At 41.8% G+C, this 22,405-nt stretch overlaps 1 protein-coding gene across 4 annotated transcripts in view; it reads left to right on the top strand.

Annotated features, from left to right (window-relative positions):
• Positions 1-22,405, top strand: part of EXOC6 (exocyst complex component 6) — a 300,123-nt gene that overhangs the window by 159,389 nt on the left and 118,329 nt on the right. For 2 of the 4 annotated variants that reach the window (XM_069753783.1, XM_069753782.1), the window contains exons 18-19: positions 25-204; positions 6,824-6,853. In XM_069753783.1, the coding sequence (XP_069609884.1) occupies positions 25-204; positions 6,824-6,853 (210 nt within the window). The remainder of the gene's footprint in view (positions 1-24; positions 205-6,823; positions 6,854-22,405) is intronic. The other 2 variants (XM_069753785.1, XM_069753784.1) reach the window with 1 other exon arrangement.

The raw sequence follows: 22,405 nt of genomic DNA, 5'->3' as shown, positions 1-22,405 counted from the left end.
TAACCCGTGTACTGTTCTGTTCAGGACGCCAGGCATGCCGCCGAGGAGGAGATCTACACCAAACTCAACCTGAAAATTGATGAATTTGTCCAACTGGCGGACTACAACTGGACAATGTCTGAGCCGGACGGGAGAGCCAGCGGTTACCTCATGGACCTGATTAATTTTTTACGAAGCACATTTCAAGTTTTTACTAACTTGCCTGTAAGTTTATACAATTTAGAATTTCTACCTGTGGAGAATGAATGGCGGAATATGTAATTTTAACAACTTTTTTTTAACTTGCTCTTGACATTGTACTATGTGATGAATGTTTCGATCGTACACAACAATAGTGATTCTGGATCCCACTCCACACAAGATCCTTATATACCGAGTGCCCACTAATCACTAATCTACTTTAGAATTTTTTTTATCTCCATAGAATCCACTGATAATGTCAATGAGGAATGGCAGGGCTTCCCCTGGATGTAAGCCGCATCGGTGGTGTCTGCCGCCACTGACCACTCCTGCTTTACGTGGCTGACTACTTTCTTATGTCTGTAGTCCACTTACAGCTGGTCATACACTATTCCTCCCGACCTACCCAACAGACATAAATGTCTGGCTCACCTAAATGGCGACAGGAGAACGAGCTGCTGTCAGACAACTCTGGCGGAGGCTTATGTTGCTTGAGGACAATAAGATCGTGCATGTTGAAATCGAGCAGCCTGATCCTTCTTTCTGTTGTCATCTACTGTCAGAGGGAAGTCAGGACACTCCAATTCACATTAGATGGTTGTTCGGTTCCACTGGTCCTGGTTCAGTTGATTTGATAATGTTTGTGACTAGCTTAAGAAAATTTTAAAGAGCTATTCTCACATTTGGAAGTTTTCCCCTATCTATTGAATAGGGGGTAAGTTCCCGATTGGTGGAGGTCCATCCCTCACCGATCCCTAGAACAGTATGAATGGAATGGTGTTCAATCATACGCATGTCCGCCCCATTCATTCTTATGGCAGTCTCGAAGACAAAGTGCTATCTCCAGAGGTCCCAGTAAGAATGAATGAAGAGGCAGTGCGTATCATCAAGCTTGGCTTTTTTTCTCGATCTTTGGGACCCCAACAATCGAGAGGTTATCTCCCATCCCATGGAGAGGTGATAACTTCCAAATTTGAGAATACTCTTTTAAGGAAACCTATTGGGATCCCTTAGAACCCAACCAGTGAGATTTTTTTTTTTAAATAAAGGAATAGTCACATTTATTAAAAACTTTTCTAGAGTAGAATTTTCACGATTTTCCTAATTCATGGTGCCCAAATCATGAGACCGTCTCCATTATTGCAGCCGTGTATCTTTGTCTTTGAAACCCTGTGACCTTTCATATAAATATGTTTTTAATAGCAGGCTCGGGGACTAGGATGACTAGTCCAAGAGGCCGGCCACTTTCCCTATGTACCTTATATGTAAGATCTTTGCATCCTAGTATAGTAATATCCTTGTATATATTTTATATATATATAACCTTTCTCATTAAAAATGTTCATAATCATGTTTAAGGATTAATTTAGTGCGACCTGTAAATGAAGACACTGCAGAGTGCAGTGCAGTCTCTTTAAACCGTGCCGATGGCAGCACTCCATGGGAGCATATGCGAGTGGGCGCATTCAGCCAGAACATAGCTATGAACTCCGCAAACCTTTCCAGATCGTATCACTCGCTGGAAGACTGAATGGAAGTTTAGCTGGGGACTGTGGGAGGCAGCGCTGTCAGATCAGACTCCTAACATGTTACTAGGTGGTTATTAGTACACAGTGTCGCCATCATAAATCATCCTCGGGCCACGGATGATCGGATCCATGCTCAACTGAACCGGCAGAGCTACATTTACATTCACTGCCACCGACGTTATTAGCGTAAATCCAAAATATATGTGAACATTAAGGCTGAGAATAACTTGTATAAGTACAATGGAAAGCGTGTGACAGGGCCACGTACATCAGATTTTGTTTGACAGATTCTTAGGATTTGGATGAAGCTGTTATGTTAACGAGGTTCAGAGAAATGACAGTAGAAAACTACTTATAGTGGACCCATCACCAGGTCAGAAGTGGGCATTTTTTGTTCTTAATTTTCCCGCTGCTCTCCTGAAAATACCATTTTTTGTTTTTTTTTATAATCCATCATACAGTCTCAAAGATATAAGCCTTTTTATTTATTGCTATTTTTCTACTCTTTATGGTCTTTATTAAAGGGTTGTGGCTCACAGGATCCTCTGGGGCGTGTCTGTGGGCTACTCTGCATTAACCTGTAAGCCATGCCTTCTGTAAGGACTATAAATATTATCACTGTATGAAAAGGCCCATATCTCCAGAACATTATGGCAGATTTAAAAAAAAAATGGCAAATTCGACTGAGCGGTGGGAAAAAAAATAAGAGTAAAAACTGGAAAACCGGTTACTTTTGACCTAGTGTCAGCAGTAGCTGGTTTTCCTGATTTTATTCCTGCTGCTTCCTGGTTGGTTTATTTTTTTGTTTATTTAATTTTTTTTGTTCCAGAGATATGGAGCTTTTCATTTAGGTCTTTACGAGGGGGCAGTGCTCATAGGATAATAATGCAGAGCAGCCTACAGACACACCCCAGAGGATCATGTGAGCAAATCCCCCTTGTTAAAAACCATGAAAACTAGCACAAAATATAATGGTTCATATTTCTAGAACCATATTGTGGATTTTAAAAAAATTACAATGACAAAAAAACAGATTACTCAGTGGAGCAGCAGGAATAGAATAGGAATGAAAACTGGTCACTTTTGGCCTGATGAAAGGTCCTCTTTTAAAGTGTTTAACAAAACACCTCATTATTGGTTATAGGGTGGTGAATAAATACAAATAAATCGATACTCAGCTACGAGACCTATACTCTATACTTAGCAATATCTCTTTGCTTCCTTTCCTCCTTTGGACCTCCTGAACTTCTACTGATGTTGAGAATGAAGGTGCCACATATCGGCTTTAGCACAGAGTCTCCATCCAAGCTTTTCTTCACCACACGCCTCAGGCCACCTGACTGCGTTGTAGATCTTTGTTACACTGATGATAGCTGGGGCGCCATTGTGCAAGGAAAAGCAGTGAATAGAGATGTAGAGCTTTATGGTCCCTTCATTATTTGGATCCATTTTGGTCCCTGATGTTGGATCTCCACTGATCAGAGTTGAGCAAAATGATCCACATTGATCTGCCAGCCACATCACACCGGGCCTATCAATTAGGGAGGAGTTTTGCAGGCCTTTAGTCCAGCGGCCATGGACTATCAACATGCCAATGGGTAAGGGTCCTGCTAATCTTTTTGCTCAACTCAACCACTGATATAAAGTGATGTCATAAATTCTATCTATCCATCTATCTGTCTATCCATTATGGTAGATCGGCTCACTCGGCTGCACACGGAGGTAGACATGGGTGCACTGCGTCTTAAAGAACTTCCTTTGGTTTGTTGTAGGCTGCATAAACCAAGGTGTGGTAAAGAAAATACAGCCCTCTGGGCAAAACAGGCGAACAAAACAAAATGGTGGGAGAACAAACACAGTCCCTCTGTGAGCGGGGTTCCTCCAGCTCACAGCTGGCAGAACACACTCGGTTCAGCTTCACAACTCCATGCAACACTTTGCTCCTCCAGGCCCACATTGAAGACCAAAAGCTCTGACCTTCAGCCATTTAAGCCCAGACCTTGTGACTCCTCTATCATGTGTCTGATCACATGATCTTGACATCACACAGGTCCTGTCAGGAGTCTGCATGTGGAGATAAGGTGGATCTCCTCCCACCCCCTCTATGGAGGTCCACTAAAACCAGCGCATAACATAACTCTCATTTCATCCTCTCAACGTGTTGGAGGGAACTGCTCTGGTTTTACATCACTGACGCCATCATGCACGGTGACATGTATCTCCCCTCTATCACTTCACCAGTGACCCTGCACATAATTCATTCACCTATCTATCTATCTATCTATCTATCTATCTATCTATCTATCTATCTATCTATCTATCTATCCTTCCCTTCCATCTATCCATCCACCCATCCATCCATCTATTCATCCACCAGTCCATCCATCCAATCCATTCTTCCCATCCATCTATCCATCCTTCAGTCCATCATCTATCCATCCACCAGTCCATCCATCTATCTGTCTATCTTCTTTACATTTTCCAATTCAGTTACCACGTACTTGTGAATGTTATCATTGTTTTCCCTTTGATTTCGTCGCCCCCCCCTTGGTTAGAAGCGTTCTCTGTCAAGTGCCTCAATCATCGTCCAACTTCATAAACTCCATATAATTAGCATTTATCCTCTCTGACTACCTCTAATTCTGAATAGTAATCCTCAGAGTGACGGCACATTCCCGGGTATAAAACATATTTGGTACATTGAGCTAAAGATTATAGCTCATTAGTTTAGTTTTCAGTAATCTTTCCAGGTACTGTACAAGCAGGCACAAAAATGTACACTAATGCCTATGTCTATAATTAACCTCTACGAGAACATGAATGCGTAAAGCTCGGGCGCTTACAGAAGTCATCCTCAATACCGCGCAGAAGTCAAATACCAAGTGTGTACATTCCCGTATTATACTGTACTCATTGTCTGCAGCCTCATGAATAGTAATCCACCTAAGCAGTCATTCTCTGCAATGGAAGAGATCTCAATAGACAAGTGCAAGATAACAATCTTACATGTATAGGGTTGTTTATTTTTTATGAGTAAAGGCCCCTTCACATTAAGCGACGCTGCAGCGATACCGACAACGATCCGGATCGCTGCAGCGTCGCTGTTTGGTCGCTGGAGAGCTGTCACACAGACAGCTCTCCAGCGACCAACGATCCCGAGGTCCCCGGTAACCAGGGTAAACATCGGGTAACTAAGCGCAGGGCCGCGCTTAGTAACCCGATGTTTACGCTGGTTACCATCGTTAAAGTAAAAAAACAAACGCTACATACTTACCTACCGCTGTCTGTCCCCGGCGCTGTGCTTCTCTGTACTGGCTGTGAGCGCCGGGCAGCCGGAAAGCAGAGCGGTGACGTCACCGCTCTGCTTTCCGGCCGCTGTGCTCACAGCCAGAGCAGAGAAGCAGAGCGCCGAGGACAGACAGCGGTAGGTAAGTATGTAGTGTTTGTTTTTTTACTTTAACGATGGTAACCAGGGTAAACATCGGGTTACTAAGCGCGGCCCTGCGCTTAGTTACCCGATGTTTACCCTGGTTACCAGCGAAGACATCGCTGAATCGGTGTCACACACACCGATTCAGCGATGTCTGCGGGGAGTCCAGCGACGAAACAAAGTTCTGGACTTTCTTCCCCGACCAGCGACAGCACAGCAGGGGCCTGATCGCTGCTGCCTGTCACACTGGACGATATCGCTAGCGAGGACGCTGCAACGTCACGGATCGCTAGCGATATCGTCTAGTGTGACGGTACCTTAAGAAAAACATCCCTGCATGTCTATATAAAACAAAATTTGATATGCGTCTCCCTTTACTAAGACTGGTAACTTTTTTATTTTTCCATTGATGGAGTTGTGTGAGGGCTCATTTTGGCTTGGTAAGCTGGTGATTTTATTAATACTGTTCGGGGTAGTTTAGATTTCTTGATCACTTAGTATTGCACATGTTTTGGGGAGGAGCGGTGACTGAAAACTCTATTCTGGAGTTTTGATTTTATTTTTTTACAGCATTTACTGTGTGCGTTAAAGGGAAGTAATCATCAGAAAATAACCTTTTGTTTTTTCTTTCATTTGTTATGTTTTTCTTTCATTTCACAATCTTCAATTAAAAAAAAATAGCAATCTTACAATTTTTAGATTGACCACTGGGGCTTTTTTTTAGACATATACATTCTGCTCTTTCAGGAACAGTTTTCAGCAGTCTCCTTATCATCAGAGGCAGGATTGCAATGACAGGGAATACCTCTAAATACAGTTGGTAACAGAGGACGCACCAATCACTATAGAGGATGTCTCATCTCCCCCAACCATTGCACACGCTCGTTATATCCTTCATTACATAAGATCATGTCGGGATCTGACGATTGTGGCTAATGTATATGTGTTACTTCCTGAAATAACAGGAAGTAAGAATCTAAAAAAAAAGCCCCAGTGGCCAATGTGAGAATTACAAGATTTATATTTAATTTTAATGTAAATCATGTAAAAAAATGTTTTTAAATGCATGTAATACAAAAACCTGATTTAAACAATAGGTCATTTTCTGACGACAACCTCCCTTTAAATAGTTTTATATTTTGAGAGATCAAACTTCTGCTAGTACCCGCAACAATCACCAGAACGTGGATAGCTGATAACATTCAATGTTGGGAATAACCCCTTTACCTGTTTTTTTTTCCTAAACTGCTTGGCTCTGAGAGCATAGTATTTGGGAGATTCATCTAAAATGCTACTATAAAATCAAGAGGATCTGGTTGTCGTCTCTTCAGATTTTCCAAATGTGCTTACTAACCAATTGTTTTATAATTTTATATATTTTTTCCACAAATACATCCAGTAAAGATAATAACCAAGAACCTAACTAATGACAGTACATAAAGGCGTAGAGGAGAGGAACCATTTTTATGCCCTAGGTGAATTTGCAGTCCTATGTAAAACTATTAACCAAATTGCAGACTCTCTACTACGCTGATGAAATCAGCTCTGCTATATCTGTTCTCTCCGAGCTGCCTGATGAATAACCTGCTTTGTTGCTTTTCTGTCTCTGCTCTCTGCTTCTAACACTTCTTTCTTACATTTCTTCCTTTTTTGTGCTTTCATTGCTCTGCTGCTTTCCCTTCAGAATAACAGCAATGACCACGGAGCGATGTCGGTAAGTAGCTGCCTGCGGAGAAATAGTAAATGACTGAGTCCGCTTAAAGAAGCACTCCTCCTCCTCCTCCCAGCAAAATTTGAATCGTCTTAATATATTTCACTCATCATATAATATAGCGCTGTCTACTTACAATTGCTCATTTTGCCTTCGTACCCAGATAATTCTTCTCTTTCCCATTAGGTCTATGACATCACGTGATTAATAACTGACTAGCTGAATCATTCTAAGCTCTATGTAGAAACAGGAGGTCAATTTTACCTGCATGAGTCACAGCAAAAGTCCCTGGCAGGGGGAAGGAGAGAGCAGCCTGGTAACAAGGTAAAGATGGGAAAATAAATGCAGGGACAAGACTTCCTGTTTCTACATAGAGCAGAGAAAAGAGAAGAATGAACTGGGTAGAAAGGCAAAATGAGCAATTGTAAGTACACAGTGCTGTCTAATATGATGACTCCAATATATTATGAGGATAAAAACTTGATGGGAGGAGGAGGGCTTCTTTAATATGCTAATGTCTCTTAGATTGTATAGGTCAGTTATCGGACAGAATATTGTGCCCATTATAATATTTAGTAAATTCTGAAAATGTATGCATTCATTTACCCAAAAATATGTTGTGAAATTCAATGATATGTTCAGTAGTTTTCTGTGTGCGTGTTCTGTAGTTTATTAATGGGGTAACAATACTTTCAGGAACTTTACTTTCAATTTCATGAAGATCTTTACTTGTTGTCAGTAAATTAAAACATCCAGAGGCTAAAAACATCTCCTTTCTTGACTTGCTTATCATCATTACAAGAGAAAGCTTTGTTATCAGGGCCGGACTGGCCATCTGGCAATTCTGGCAAATGCCAGAAGGGCCTCTCTGGTTGTGGGCCGCCTTGTCTGCTATGTTATTAACAGAATTGGTGTTCTCAAGATACTCATACTGGTAAGAGTTTTGAAGGAGCACAAAGTAGCTGACACAGTCACTTACCCCAGCAGGCCACAGATATCATTAGAAATATTGGTCATGTAGTAAATCTTGCTTTCCTCTATCCAGGGTAATATTAGTAATATATTCCTTCTGGTTCATGGGGACAGGGACAGCATGGGCCTGTGTGATTTCAAATGCCAGGGCTGAATTTCAGTCCCAGTCCATACCTGTTTGTTATAGTCAAATGGTTATTTAGAAAAAAGCAAAACGTTATCTCCTAACTGTAAGATTGGGGATTATTTGCAGTTCACTAATTATCCAACCGTCAAAGCTCCCAACAATCCCAAGATCGGAGCTCTTCATTCCTGTCTTGAATGGATCGGAGGGGCACACGCTCAACCTCTGCTCCATTCATTGTATGGTACTGCTGGAGAAACATGAGCCCCGTACTCGGCTATTTCCGGCTGTCCTATAGACTATGATTGGAGCTGAGGATAAGAATTTGCACTTCTTCCCCATTCAAGACATGGCTGCAGAGCCCCTTTCTTGGGATCCCTAGTAGGTCCCATTAGTTGGACCGCCAGCGATCGGCAAGCCTGACGTTGATTTTTGGGTTTCATTTGTAATGACCATCATAACGATGATCTTGACATGATTCTTCAGGTCAGAGCTAGGATTGCGGAAAAAGATATGCAGGACCCGGGTCCAGCGGCTGCGTCGGTAGTCCATTGTCACCAGACCAGAGGGTGTGAACCTTCTCCTGACTGTTGGCCTCTCCGACGCATTTTCTGATTAATGTTACTAATCAGACGATTCTCCGAGGATGTCGGCAGGTATGAGGCAATTCATAGGACTCTGGTCTTGTTTAGTAGCAGTCAGGGCTGCCACCAGGAATTTCAGGACCCCATGCTGGAAAAATTTTCAGGCTCCACCTTCACCCCGCAAACCTTCCACAGTCCCACCGCCCATTCTTGGAAAAACTCTACTTCTGCACCACATCCTCACCAATCACACAGTAACAGTTCCCATCGAACACCAGATCACATACATAGCCAGCAGCTTTTGTTTTTTGATTAAGGATTTTTTTTTTTAAGCCGTCACCATGACAAAGTAGACTTTTTTTGGCCAGACCCTACACTACTCTAACCTATTAAACATTTCTTAAAATATCCAATACTCACCCGCTCGTCACAGATGAGGCAAAGGTACTCCCTTGGCGCTGCACAGCTGTTCAGCTTTGATGGCTGCACAGCACCTGGAAGGCTCCCTGTGCCGATATGTGCCCCACTGCATAATACTTTATCATACCCTGGGTCCCGGGGAAAAGAAGCACAAGAGGAGGTCCCAGAGCTGGACCTGTTTACTTCTGCTCACCGGGCCCCATACAGCAGTAAGGGCAGTAATGCCCTGATGGCGGCCCTGTTAGCAGTATTCAGAAGAGGCATTGGGGATGCTCGCACTAAGGAGGAGGTTCGCAGGACACTGGTCAGGCGGCCACAGACAGGTCTGCTTCACCAAGGTCTTGCAAAACTGTTTTGCTCAACTCAAGTCAGTACCATTACAGCGATACCAAACTTATATTTTTTATATTTTATGCTTTTAAAAACTTTAGAAATTTTGTTGAAAAAAAAAAATATATTTATATCAGTGCACAGAGTTGTATGAGTGCATTTTTTCATGAGCTGTAGTTTTTATTGATAGCATTTTTTGGTGCTTGCAACATTTTGATCACTTTTGTGGGGAGATGCAGTGACCGTAAGGCTACATTCCAACAATGAGCTTTAGACGCTGCAGAATTTCTGCACCTGTTCTTTAAACGAGGTTACTTGTGGATTTTTATCGTGTTTTTGACTGTGCGCCTTTTGTCTCTTTTTGGTGTCGCATGCTTTAAATAAAGTTGATTTGTTTTTGATACTTCTTGGTATTTGGTTTTGACAAAAACTTATTGATATGCTTAGGTGTAAATTACTTTAGTTTTTGATGCATTTCTGCAGCGTTTTTTACCTTTCGAATTTCTGCATCTAATGCAAGTCTGTGGGGAGAATCTGCAGATAAAACTCATCGTACCCGCAAGGGAAATTGACATGTTGTGGATATGAAACACGCACTGCAGGTCAAATTACAATGAGTAATAAAGCAGCACAGTGGGTATGAGAGTTCTATAAATCCCATCCACTTTATTGCAATTGCTGCCCTCCCTTTCCTTTTTATACTAAATGCTGGACATCCCCTTTTGATGAAATGTTCTCCCGTAATAAAAGCTCTAGCATTTCCACAAATATATCTAGCTTCGGATCTTTTCTAAACTTTTCTGGAAAATATATTTAAATGCAATCTGTCAGCAGGTTTTGCTATGTAATCTGCCAGCAGTATGATGTCGGGACAGAGACACTGATTCCAGTGATGTGTCGCCTACTAGGCTGTGTGTTGTTGTTTCAGTAATATCAGTGTTTTATCAGCAGGAGATTATCACTACAGGACTAAGTGTCTTGTGTCTCCTAGTCTACTGCTCTGTGTAACCCCGCCCCTACCACTGATTGGCAGCCTTCTGCCTATGAGCTGGGTGCACAGAAAGCTACGGGTGCAGAGAAAACTGCGATTGTACCAAAGTAACAGCATGCAGCCCAGTAAATGATACATCACTGGAATCAGGGTCTCAGCCCCTACATCATGCTGGTCTCAGATTACATACAAACACAGAGAGATTCCTTTAAGATATCTGACTCCCAATATTTATCTGGACCCCTATCATTGTGACCATGGGGAAATAGGATATTGGGGTTAACTTCACCCTCACTGGACTAAAGCACGAGCCATTATCCTTCAGGAGTAAATTGGCCTTGATGTTTCAGATATCGAGCTCATTGAAAAATCGATCTTCAAGTTGCTTTTACATCAGCATTTTAACCCAATCACAACTAACCAGCGCCATTCATCAGTGCAGAATAATACATAAGACGTTCGCATCGTAAGGAGCAGATGCTTCTATGTAAAATGCCTACTATCTGTATACACTGGTCTGTGTCATAAAAGACAGCATCTGATGGATTGGGGCTTCTCCGATTCATTTTATAGCAGCCTATACTGCCATGTGTGTACTGGCCCTTTAAATATGGATTGTTTTCCAGCTAGGCACAAATGGCCGAGATGACAGCATAAATTTACTGCCGGCAGATCAGATCTCGTATATCATGTGGATGGTATTTGACAGTATAAATAGGACACATGGGTTTCTGTACAAGACATTGCATTGCTAAGTGCTAAAGCCTATGGTCCTGGTGCTAATACCCCTGAGTTGTTGTAATGGCGCTCGCTTCTTTGTGGGTAGGAGTGTTTTTGTATTTTTTTCATTAGTAATGCTTAGTTCAAGTTCCGTGATTTACAGCATTTGTACTTGCAGTTATCTATTTGATCCCAGGCTTTATTCACAATTTTTCCTCTGTAAAATAGTATATGTGATCTATATTTTTGGTGCGATTCCCCTGAACTAAATGGCAATGCATATCAGCCATATATGTTTGACTCTTTTGGCATTTGTCACATTGGGTGGGAACATTGGGCAGTGCCTCCTGCCACCTACAGCGATCATATATCACAAATGTAATGATGACTTTCCCATAACGAGTGCAGATCGGTGATATAGCAGAGTCTATTGGTGATAATTTATTAAATATTTGGGAGGTTTTCGAATGAACAAATGTTTGATCGTTCATTTCATACAGGGTCCATCAATGTCTGAAGCACAACCCTTCTAATAACGAAGAGAGTCAATCAGACCAATATGAGGCACAAAGCCTTGTAGGGGATGTAGCCCCTGTATAAAAAAAATAAATCGCACCTTCAATGTTCCAATTGTGGCCTCCTTTCTGCAGAAACTGAAGATTAATCAGAAATGCTAATTAGAGCGTTGGGTGAACCTCGGGTGTGGCCAAAAGGCTCAAGCTAAGTAGAGTGCTGGGTGAACATCGGGTGTGGCCAAAAGGCTCAAGCTAAGTATAGTGCTGGGTGAACATTGGGTGTGGCCAAAAGGCTCAAGCTAAGTATAGTGCTGGGTGAACATTGGGTGTGGCCAAAAGGCTCAAGCTAAGTAGAGCGCTGGGTGAACATCGGGTGTGGCCAAAAGGTTCAAGCTAAGTAGAGCAATGGGTGAACATCGGGTGTGGCCAAAAGGCTCAAGCTAAGTAGAGCACTGGGTGTACCTCGGATGTGGCCAAAAGGCTCAAGCTAAGTATAGTGCTGGGTGAACATTGGGTGTGGCCAAAAGGCTCAAGCTAAGTAGAGAACTGGGTGAACATCGGGTGTGGCCAAAAGGCTCAAACTAAGTAGAGCAATGGGTGAACATCGGGTGTGGCCAGAAGGCTCAAGCTAAGTAGAGCGCTGGGTGTACCTCGGATGTGGCCAAAAGGTTCAAGCTAAGTAGAGCGCTGGGTGAACATCGGGTGTGGCCAAAAGGCTCAAGCTAAGTAGAGCGCTGGGTGAACATCGGGTGTGGCCAAAAGGCTCAAGCTAAGTAGAGCGCTGGGTGAACATCGGGTGTGGCCAAAAGGTTCAAGCTAAGTAGAGCAATGGGTGAACATCGGGTGTGGCCAAAAGGCTCAAGCTAAGTAGAGCGCTGGGTGAACATCGGGTGTGGCCAAAAGGCTCAAGCTAAGTAGAGCGCTGGGTGAACATCGGGTGTGGCCAAAAGGCTCAAGCTAAGTAGAACACTGGTGAACATCGGGTGTGGCCAAAAGGCTCAAGCTAAGTATAGTGTTGGGTGAACATTGGGTGTGGCCAAAAGGCTCAAGCTAAGTAGTGCGCTGGGTGTACCTTGGGTGTGGCCAAAAGGCTCAAACTAAGTAGAATGCTGGTAGTCAGACTTTGGATGGGAGGCTTACAAATCTCTTACCTTCCAAGATCCCCATCTGAGCTTGATGACGTTGTACCAGCCTGGCTATTCAAAAGCCAGCTTGGAGATCCCTAAAGGTAAGAGACTCACGAGCCTCTCGTCTAGTGGCCGGACTACTGACCTGGTCGATGGACTGCTGTCCTTCTAATCAATCCTCTCAACACTATTTGGGAGTACTTCATATTTACTATAGTAACTAGATATATATAATGCAAAAGTAATATTTACGAAATTCTGTACGTGTGTTATATGTGTGTATGTATATATATATATATATATATATATATATATATATTATTATATCCTTTATATGGCGCAGCCTTCCACCAGATATGAATATGGAAGCTTAGCATTTTCTCCAGGATGGGATTAATTTGCTGGGAATACAGTAAATGTCACCAGAGTAGGGAATGAATTACGAGGAATACAATGACCTTTCCCCAGCCGGGCTCGGAGTGGGGTGTTTGCTTGTGCTTTAGCTCAGGTTTAATATTATGTGCTGATGAGAATGTGATAAAGCCGCCTGTACATATTGTAAGCATGACCAGAATGAATTACTGGCCCGGGGAATCCTGTCACTTACAAATCTCCACTTGCCTCTCTGTGGCTTGTCTGATCTTTCCGCAGATCACACCGGAACCTTAGCAATATTTTAATCTAATTACAATATTTTATTTGTGCATCAAGAGACATGACCCTTGTGGAGCCCAGGAGACATAAGGCCCATTCAGACCAGCCGATAACTATTTGTAAGAACGTTTACAGATAAACGTACCGACAGTCACAGCATGATTGGATTGTTTATGTCAGGGGTGTCAAACTGCATTCCTGGAGGGCTGCAAACAGGTCATGTTTTCAGGATTTCCTTTTACTGCACAGGTGATAATTTAATCACCAACTCATTATTTGTGTAGGTGATTAAATTATCACCTGTGCAGTAAAAGGAAATCCTGAAAACATGACCTGTTTGCAGCCCTTGAGGAATACAGTTTGACACCCTTGGTTTATGTCATCCTAGAAATCACAGTTATCGACAGCACATCACCCGAGGTGTGTGGCCGAGGATATGAAACGATGTGGGGACAGAGCAATCATATCAACTGTCAATAAGTTATATCTAGTGGATCAAGGCTCAATAACGGGCCGACATCGGTCCTTCGCAACACACCTTTAGATTGAAGAACTTTCTACTGGCTCATCGATAAGAATAAAAGTATTTTATTATTATTATTATTATACATTTTTATAGCGCCATTTATTCCATGGCGCTTTACATGTGAATACGGGGCAAATATAGACAAATACATTAAACATGAGCAGATAACAAGGCACACGAGTACATAAGGAGGGAGGACCCTGCCCGCGAGGGCTCACAGTCTGCAGGGGGTGGGTGAGGATACACTAGGAGAGGGAAGAGCTGGCTGTATACTTATCTTTTTGCAAATTTGCCAGGAAAAATTTATTCTCCAACCGACCACAAGTCTCTGTGTCTCCAGTTTTATTTACATTTTAAGCTACTATGTATTTTTGCATGGGCAGATCTGTTTCTGCATTATATACTACCAGGTAAACAGGTTAAGGCCATGTTCACACAGTGCGTTTTTTACCGCGGAAACGCAGCGGTTTTGCCGCTGCGGTTCCGCAGCTGTTTTCCATGCAGGGGTACAGTACAATGTACCCTATGGAAAACAGGACCCACTGTGCACATGATCCTGAATTTAAAAAAAAAAACCGCACTGATTAGCTGCGGTAAAAAAGAAGTACCATGTCACTTCTTTTTGTAAAACAGCAGCGGTTCTGCACCCATTGACCTCCATTGTGAGGTGAAAGCCGCATTGTGAGGTGAAAGCCGCCGTAAAACCCGCAGATGAAAAAAATATCTGCGGGTTTTACTGCGGTTTGTGGTGCAGAACCGCTGCAGTGTGGCTGCCCCCCGTGCCCCAATCCCACCCACCCATGCTCCGATGCCACCCCCCGTGCTCCGACGCCCCCCCCCGTGCCCCCATCTCCCCCCCTTATACTTACCCGGTCCCGTTGTCTGTCCGGCCGTCTTCTCCCTGGGCGCCGCCATCTTGCAAAATGGTGGGCGCATGCGCAGTGCGCCCGCCGAATCTGCCGGCCGGCAGATTCGTTCCAAAGTGCATTTTGATCACTGAGATATAACCTATCTCAGTGATCAAAATAAAAAAAAATAGTAAATGAATAGTAAAGAATTTTTTTTTTTCCCCCACTAAGGTTAGAATAGGGGTAGGGTTAGGGGTAGGGGTAGGGTTAGGGGTAGGGTTAGGGTATTTTCAGCCATTTTAACCCTAAAAAACTTCCTAGAAAACACACAGACTCTGGCTAGAAAACTGCATGAAAAAACGCATCAAAAAACGCATCAAAAAAGCACTAAAAAAAGGACCTGCGTTTTCTGCCAAGAGCTGCGGTTTCAGTCCTGAAAAAAAAAGGATGGAAATCAGGAACGTGTGAACATACCCAAAAGAAGCGCTCCTCCTCCCATCAAAGTTTGTATCCTCTTAACCCCTTAGTGACGGAGCCAAATTTTTAAAATCTGACCATTGTCACTTTATGTGGTAATAACTCTGGAACGCTTCAACAAATCCCAGTGATTTTGAGATTTTCATGACACATTATACTTTATGATAATGGTAAATTTAGGTAAATATGTTTTGTGTTTATTTATAAAAAATATCAAAAATTTGAGAAAAATGTTAAAAAATTTGCAATTTTCTAAATTTGAATGATTATCTCTTTAATCCAGATAGTCATACCACAGCAAACCATTAATAAATAACATTTCCCTCATGTCGGCTTTACATCAGCAACATTTGTAAAATGTTATTTTATTTTTTTAGCATTTTAGGAGGTTTAAGAATGTAGCAGCAATTTTTCATTTTTTCAAGGAAATTTACAAAATTTATTTTTTAGGCCTTATCCATGTTTGAAGTGACTTTAGGGGTCCCATATATTGGGAAACCCCCAAACGTGATACCATTTTAAAAACAGCACCCCCTAATTTATTGAAAACTGCTTTCAGGTAGTTTATTAACCCTTCAGGTGCTTTACAGGAATTAATGCAAAGTGGCATGATAGGAATGAAAAAGTGTATTTTTACCACCTAAATGCCGTTAACTTCTGAACAGATTACTACAGCCGTCAGACTCTAAGGCCGCTATTTGGTCATGAATTGCCATTGCAAATATCAGGACCACACAATCATGATCTGAGGGCACCAATTTGGATAAAGAGGAAGCCCCCACACACTGTTAACCATTTATAGTGATGTAGTCACTATTAACAGCAGCATCTAAGGGGTTAAACAGATTTGGACGGTGCAAACACTGATCGTGGCTGATGCAGCAAGATGTCAGCTCTAGTGTACAGCCGACAGCTGCTGGATAGTCACCTGTATGGGGATACTATTCTCTTATATCTCAGGTCAGTTAAAAGACGTATTGGCTGCCACTAAGGGGTTAATATATTGCAGTCATCATATTATACAGCACTGTATACTTACAATTGCTCATCTTTCCTTTCTACCCAGATAATTCTTCTCTTTTCCATTAGGTCTACGAAATCATGTGATTAGTAACCGATGAGCTGAATCCTTCTACGCTCTATGTAGAAACAGGTCAATTTTCTCTGCATGAGTCATGAGTCACTGCAGAGATCCTTGGCATGGGGAGGATGGAACCGCTGAGTCAGGAGGTGAAGAGAGGAATGAGTCATGCAGGGACAAGAGACTTTCTGTTTTTACATAGAGCAGAGAAAAGAGAATTATCTGGGTAGAAAAGTGAAATGAGCAATTGTAAGTACATAATGCTATATAATATGACTGCAATATATTAAGAGGATGAAAACTTTGATGGGAGGAGGAGGGCTTCTTTAAGGTCACAGGCATAGTCTCTTATAGGAGAAATGTTATAAAATAATGTAATTTTTACATTGAAGAGTATGGAGGTGTTCTGCTGGACCCCCAGAGATCAGCTGTAATCTGTAGAGGAAGCTGGAAGTACGGTAAGTGTTTCATTTCACTGCACTGCCTCTACTGGGCAAATATGGCATTACAAAGGGCCTTTTAAAATCAAGGGGCTACTTGCTTAATACTTGTACATACATTGTACAATACATTTTGTTGCTTTTCATTCTAAGGGATCTGATTTAAAGGTTTCATCTAATCTAATCCCGTGTGTAAGAATGGCTTTTGTAAATTTAACAAACTTTATAAAGAAGCTTATCAATCGGTATACCGTAATTAAAATATGTTAAAGAATTATGGCAAATACAATGCCATATCCTAATAAATGTGCACTTAATTGGTTAATGTGAGAGGTTATGTGGACATGATATATTGAATTTGGGTCGTCCATGTATTTCATTCGCGACCATTAATCCGAATGGCGGCATTGAATGCTACATTTCCCCATCATCACTGTCATTAAACGCCATTAGATCCTTTTCCGATTGAGGTGAAATAGTGGGTACACGTTCATCCAAAAATGGAATACCACCAATTGTAGTAAAAAAAAATTGACCTGACCTGCTCTACTCATTGGGGAAATAGCTGGAAATTAAGGAAATTTTCTTCTTTAGTATTAGCCCATTTTCCTATTTTCCTGAAGGAAAGAAGTTGAAAGAACCCCTATAAGAATTGACCTGTGAAAGTGCTGGACAGTGATTTCCTTCTTTCCTATGTTGCCCCTACCGTCAGTGATGGTTTAGTGGAGGGTCACACCCAATACAGGACAAAAATTGAATAAATGGATGCATTATATAAGTTATTGTCAGCCAAGAGAAATGTCTCTAAATGAGTTCCTCTGTGACGTATGCAGATTATGTGGCCTTGGGCTAACCTTTCCCTCAAAATAACACCCCCATTGTTATGTTATGTTAAGTAAAGTTTGTAGAAAGATCCAAACTTTTAATCGTAACCGTGGAAAGCTTGTTCCAAAATATCCACGTAGCAAATGTCCTATATTCTGTGTGATTTCCTTTACCCTGATGATCTGTTACATATATTTTGTATATTTGGAAAAGTGGACATGCATCAAGTAATCAAGTAACCCCCGACAAGATAATTAAAAAAAAAGTCTTCCAAAGATTTAGGGATTTAAGAATTCTCTTTGATTTCGTTGATTGATTTTGGATAATTTAGTTATGGTTCCTGGAGGATCCCTGTTTGCTTTAGTGTATCTCTATTTTTGGATGGCTTTAGGCTCTTGTGTTATTTTTCCTTAAGGCTGGGGGGTTGGCTATTTGTGTTGGGTCATTGTTTCTTTGATTGGCAGTTAAACCCTTATTTCACAGCTTGTAGTAAAAAGCCAGTGGGTAAAGGATGACCCACCTCGAGGAGCTAAATTCAGAAGCTGTCAATCAGCAAAAAGTTAAAGAATAGGGCTCCTCACTGTTCTCCCCAAATGTCGCCTCATGCTGTCCTTGATTGGCACAGTCTGGCAGGTAGGATGGATGAATCTGTCACCGGCTGGTTAATTGTGTTGCCGATTTCAGTCCGACGTCAAGTCTTTGAGTAGTAAGTAGCTCAATGCAAAACAAATTAGCAGATTGTAGTCATATTTCTCATCCTATGTGCCTTGACTTTCCTGAATGCAGTCCATAAATCATACTGACTGACACACTTGTGAATGATGAAAGCTGCTTTTGAGGCTGTAAACGGGAATCTAGAGAGTGTGGAGACCAGGAACGTGAAGGTGGCATGGAAGGATGCATATGGCTGACCTTTGGGGAATTTTCTGAGAACTTATGTCTCCTGACCACAATTGTTCTCGGAATGAAAGCTTTTTGGCCACTATAAAAAGGACTGAGGATGTCAGCAGATTCCCTTTTTCCCCAAAATTCCTTTGAAATATTAGAACGTAGTCGAAGGGGCTTCTTTCTATAAAACAACAGGAGCTTCTGCTTTCCTAGACGAACCTATAGGAAATCGAGGACATAGGAAGCAGGTGCCATCCTTCACGCTCCCTTCCACGTTGAATGTGGTCCTTGTAATTGGTAACATATTGTTGTCAGATTAATTGGTAATCTATATATTTACCCGAACCCATCAAACTACATTTTAGAAATTAACTGGGTTTCAAAAAGAGGTTTTCCATCTTTATTTTAGGCCTAACGAACACAGAGGCTAATGGAGGGTCTTAAAGAGAACTTATCCATAATTTGGGGTTGCCTTTTTGTCTTTAAGAAAGGAGTCATTGTTTTTTAACCTCTTAGTGACGGAGCCAAATTTTTGAAATCTGACCAGTGTCACTTTATGTGGCAATAACTCTGCAACGCTTTAACAAATCCCAGTGATTTTTTTTTTTTAAGTTCGTTTATTAGTTGCAAAATAAATCATACAATACACACATTTGCACTTGTATCCATCATTTTCCATTATATCATGAAATGCAATTACTCTCATTACATTATCACTTCTAGAGTATTACAAGGGTAACAAATGGTGTATGTCGATCACTGGTATCTTGTTGTATAACCTTAACTAAACTAACTACTAAAAGAGAAAGAAAGAAAACGCCGCCAAAATAAAATTTCGTATAAATTTCACTCTGTAAGCAATGTCCCCAAAACCACGAACCCCACTTCTCACATGTATTCTAAATTATTATTAAATTATAGAGTGTGATGGGAGGAGTTCCATCTGCCCCATATTTTCTCAAATTTATCTGGACACCCTCTATTCTGATATAATGTCCGTTCATACGGAATAATTGAGTTTACTAGATCAACCCAAGCTCTAAGAGATGGGCAAGGACCACCCATCCATCGTAGCGCCAGTACCTTTCGCGCCATAAATAGTGTCTCACGCAGAAGTATCCCAGTGTAGTGATCCCAGGCTTCCGCATCCCACACCCCAAATAGACAGGTCAATGGTTCAAGCGGGACAGGAATCGATAACAAGGATGTCAACAATGTTGTCACCTCTTTCCAGTAATGAAAAATAACAGGACATCTCCAAATCATATGAATAAAGTCCGCATCACTGGAATGACATCTTAGACAATCTGATGACTGGAGACGACCCATCTTAAAAAGGCGGATCGGGGTCAAATAGGATTGGTATATAATGTATAATTGAATCATCTTATTATTAATCGATGGGGAAACCCTAGTTGAAGATTCCAAAATATCTTCCCATTCTTCCCCTAGTGTATCTGGAAGAAGCCCCTCCCATTTCCCCTTAATAGAGTCTATAATAGACCCCCCTCCTGTAGATAACAAATAGGTATATAAAGAGGAAATAAGTCCTTGAGGAACTTGCGAATTAAGAATTCCTATTAAAGGTAGAGATGAAATAGCTCGACCTGTACCCATATTCCGCATGTGTGATTGAAAAGTTGACCTTAATTGTAAATAGCGGAAAAATTGAGATCTCGGGATATTGTGAGAATTTTGTAATTGTTTAAAGGAAATGAAAATCCCCTGGTTATGTATATGACCTACTGAGAGAACACCATACGATATCCAAAATTCCGTGGATGGGTGGCCCAATAGTCCCGGAAAATAACTGTTATTCCACAATGGCATTTCCATTGCTATATCAACAGATTTAGTTATTTTTTTAATTTGTCTCCATATTGATCGTGCCAACCGGAGCATAGGCAACAGACGAGGGACACCAACCCTCTCCAGCTCCAGAAACCCCAATGGACATTCAATTTGGGCGGAGTGGAGCAGATGGTTCTCAGAATTAGGAAGAGAGTTATTGGGCATCCATTTATTTATCATTTTTGCCTGCCCGGCAAGATAATATAGGTAAAAGTCTGGCAGGGCCGCCCCGCCCCCCTGTTTCGGTCTCTGCAGAGCAGATAATGTAAGTTTAGGCCTAGTCTTCACCCATATGAAAGATGTTGTTAGGGAATTTAGAGTCGCAAAGAGGGATTTAGGTATTGGGACAGCACTGTGTTGGAAGCAGTAACTTAACTTGGGGAGCAGTATCATTTTGATCAGATTAATACGACCAGCCACGGAGAGCGGGAGTTTATCCCAAGTAGCAAATTTGGATTTAACCAGATCCAATAATGGGTAGATATTAAATTGTAAATCAAATTGACTATGTTGAGACATATAGATTCCCAGATACTTGAAGTTGGAGACTATGGGCAACGGCGAGAGAGTTTCGAGACGCGGCATTGGGGTATGAGAGAGAGGCATCAGGGCAGACTTATCCCAGTTTATATAAAGACCGGAGAATTTGCTAAATTTGTCTATAATCGCTATTACTTTTGGTAACGTATCCTCTGTTTGATCCATAAACACTACCATATCATCTGCATAGAGGCCAATAATATCAACCCGATCCGCTATATGTATCCCCCTAATGTCGATGGAAGACCTCATTCGTATTGCCACAGCTTCAATCGCCAAGGCAAATAGAGCAGGAGAGAGAGGGCACCCCTGGCGAGTTCCCCTATGTAACAAAAAAGACTCAGACATCAGGCCGTTCACAACCATACGTGCTCTAGGCTTCGCATATATTGTACCTATCCCTCTCAGAAATTTGTCCCCAAAACCGTACCTTCGCAAACATGCAGAGAGGAAGGACCACTCAAGGGAATCAAAAGCTTTAGCTGCGTCCAGTGAAGCCAGTGCCCATCTATTATCTGCCTCTAGAGAGCTATATTGGATGACCGACTGAACACGCCTAATATTGATGGAAGTACTTTTCCCAGGCATGAAGCCAGTTTGGTCCGGATGTATAAGATCTAATATAATTGTGTTCAGTCTGGTAGCCAGAATTTTAGTAAAGATTTTATAATCTACGTTCACCAAAGAAATTGGTCGGTATGATCCACAATCCAGAGGATCCTTCCCCTCCTTCTTGAGCACAATAATGTTGGCATCATAGAACGTTTCAGGCACAGACTCTCCTTCCCATATTCCCCTAAGTACCTTCAATAGAAGTGGTGCAAACTTATCCCGGTATTTCCTGTATAGCTCAATGGGAAACCCATCTCGTCCCGGGGCCTTCCCAGTAGCCATGTCCGCTATAGCGTGTTCCACTTCCTCCAAAGTAAACTCTGCCTCCATGAAGGCTTGTTGGGATGGGCTCAGTGTGGGGAATGTTATATCTGATAAGTAATCTAGACAGTCACCAACCCCAAAACCGCTACTGGATTTATATAATGATTTATAATAGTCATGAAAACATTGAAGTATGTCATCAGTGGATGAAACTAATGAGCCATCGAGTGCGCGGATCTGCAATATTGTATTAGCGGTGTTATGTTGGCGCACTAAGAAAGCCAAGAGTGTGCTGGCCTGGTTCCCTAGTTCAAAGTAGGACTGGCAGGTAAAAAATAGTTTGCGTTTCGATTTAACGTCTAAATGTTGAGTATACATCCTCTGAGAAGTAAGCCATTCAGCCCTGTTACTGCTGGTCTGATTTGCTATATATGTGGCCTCCGAATCTTTTAATCGCTGCTCCATCTCATCATCCTCCCTCGCCGTCACCCTTTTAATATAGGAAATTGTAGAGGATAAGCACCCCCTCAAACATGCCTTTAGGGCATCCCAAAATAAACCAAGATTCTGGGGTTCTGGGTGTGTTAAAATAAAACAATCTAACTGTTCAATCGTCCTATCACTAGAATCTATTAATTTCAACCAGAAGGGATTTAATTTCCAGGATCTATTGTTATTGGGCTGCCCATATTTAAGTTTAAGAGTTATCGGACTGTGGTCCGAAATCCCCCTATTGCCATGTTCAACATTATCCACCCATAATGCC

The sequence above is a fragment of the Ranitomeya imitator genome, chromosome 2, assembly GCF_032444005.1.
Source record: "Ranitomeya imitator isolate aRanImi1 chromosome 2, aRanImi1.pri, whole genome shotgun sequence".
In the NCBI taxonomy this organism is placed as follows: domain Eukaryota; kingdom Metazoa; phylum Chordata; class Amphibia; order Anura; family Dendrobatidae; genus Ranitomeya; species Ranitomeya imitator.
This window is presented reverse-complemented; position numbering and strand designations above follow the sequence as displayed.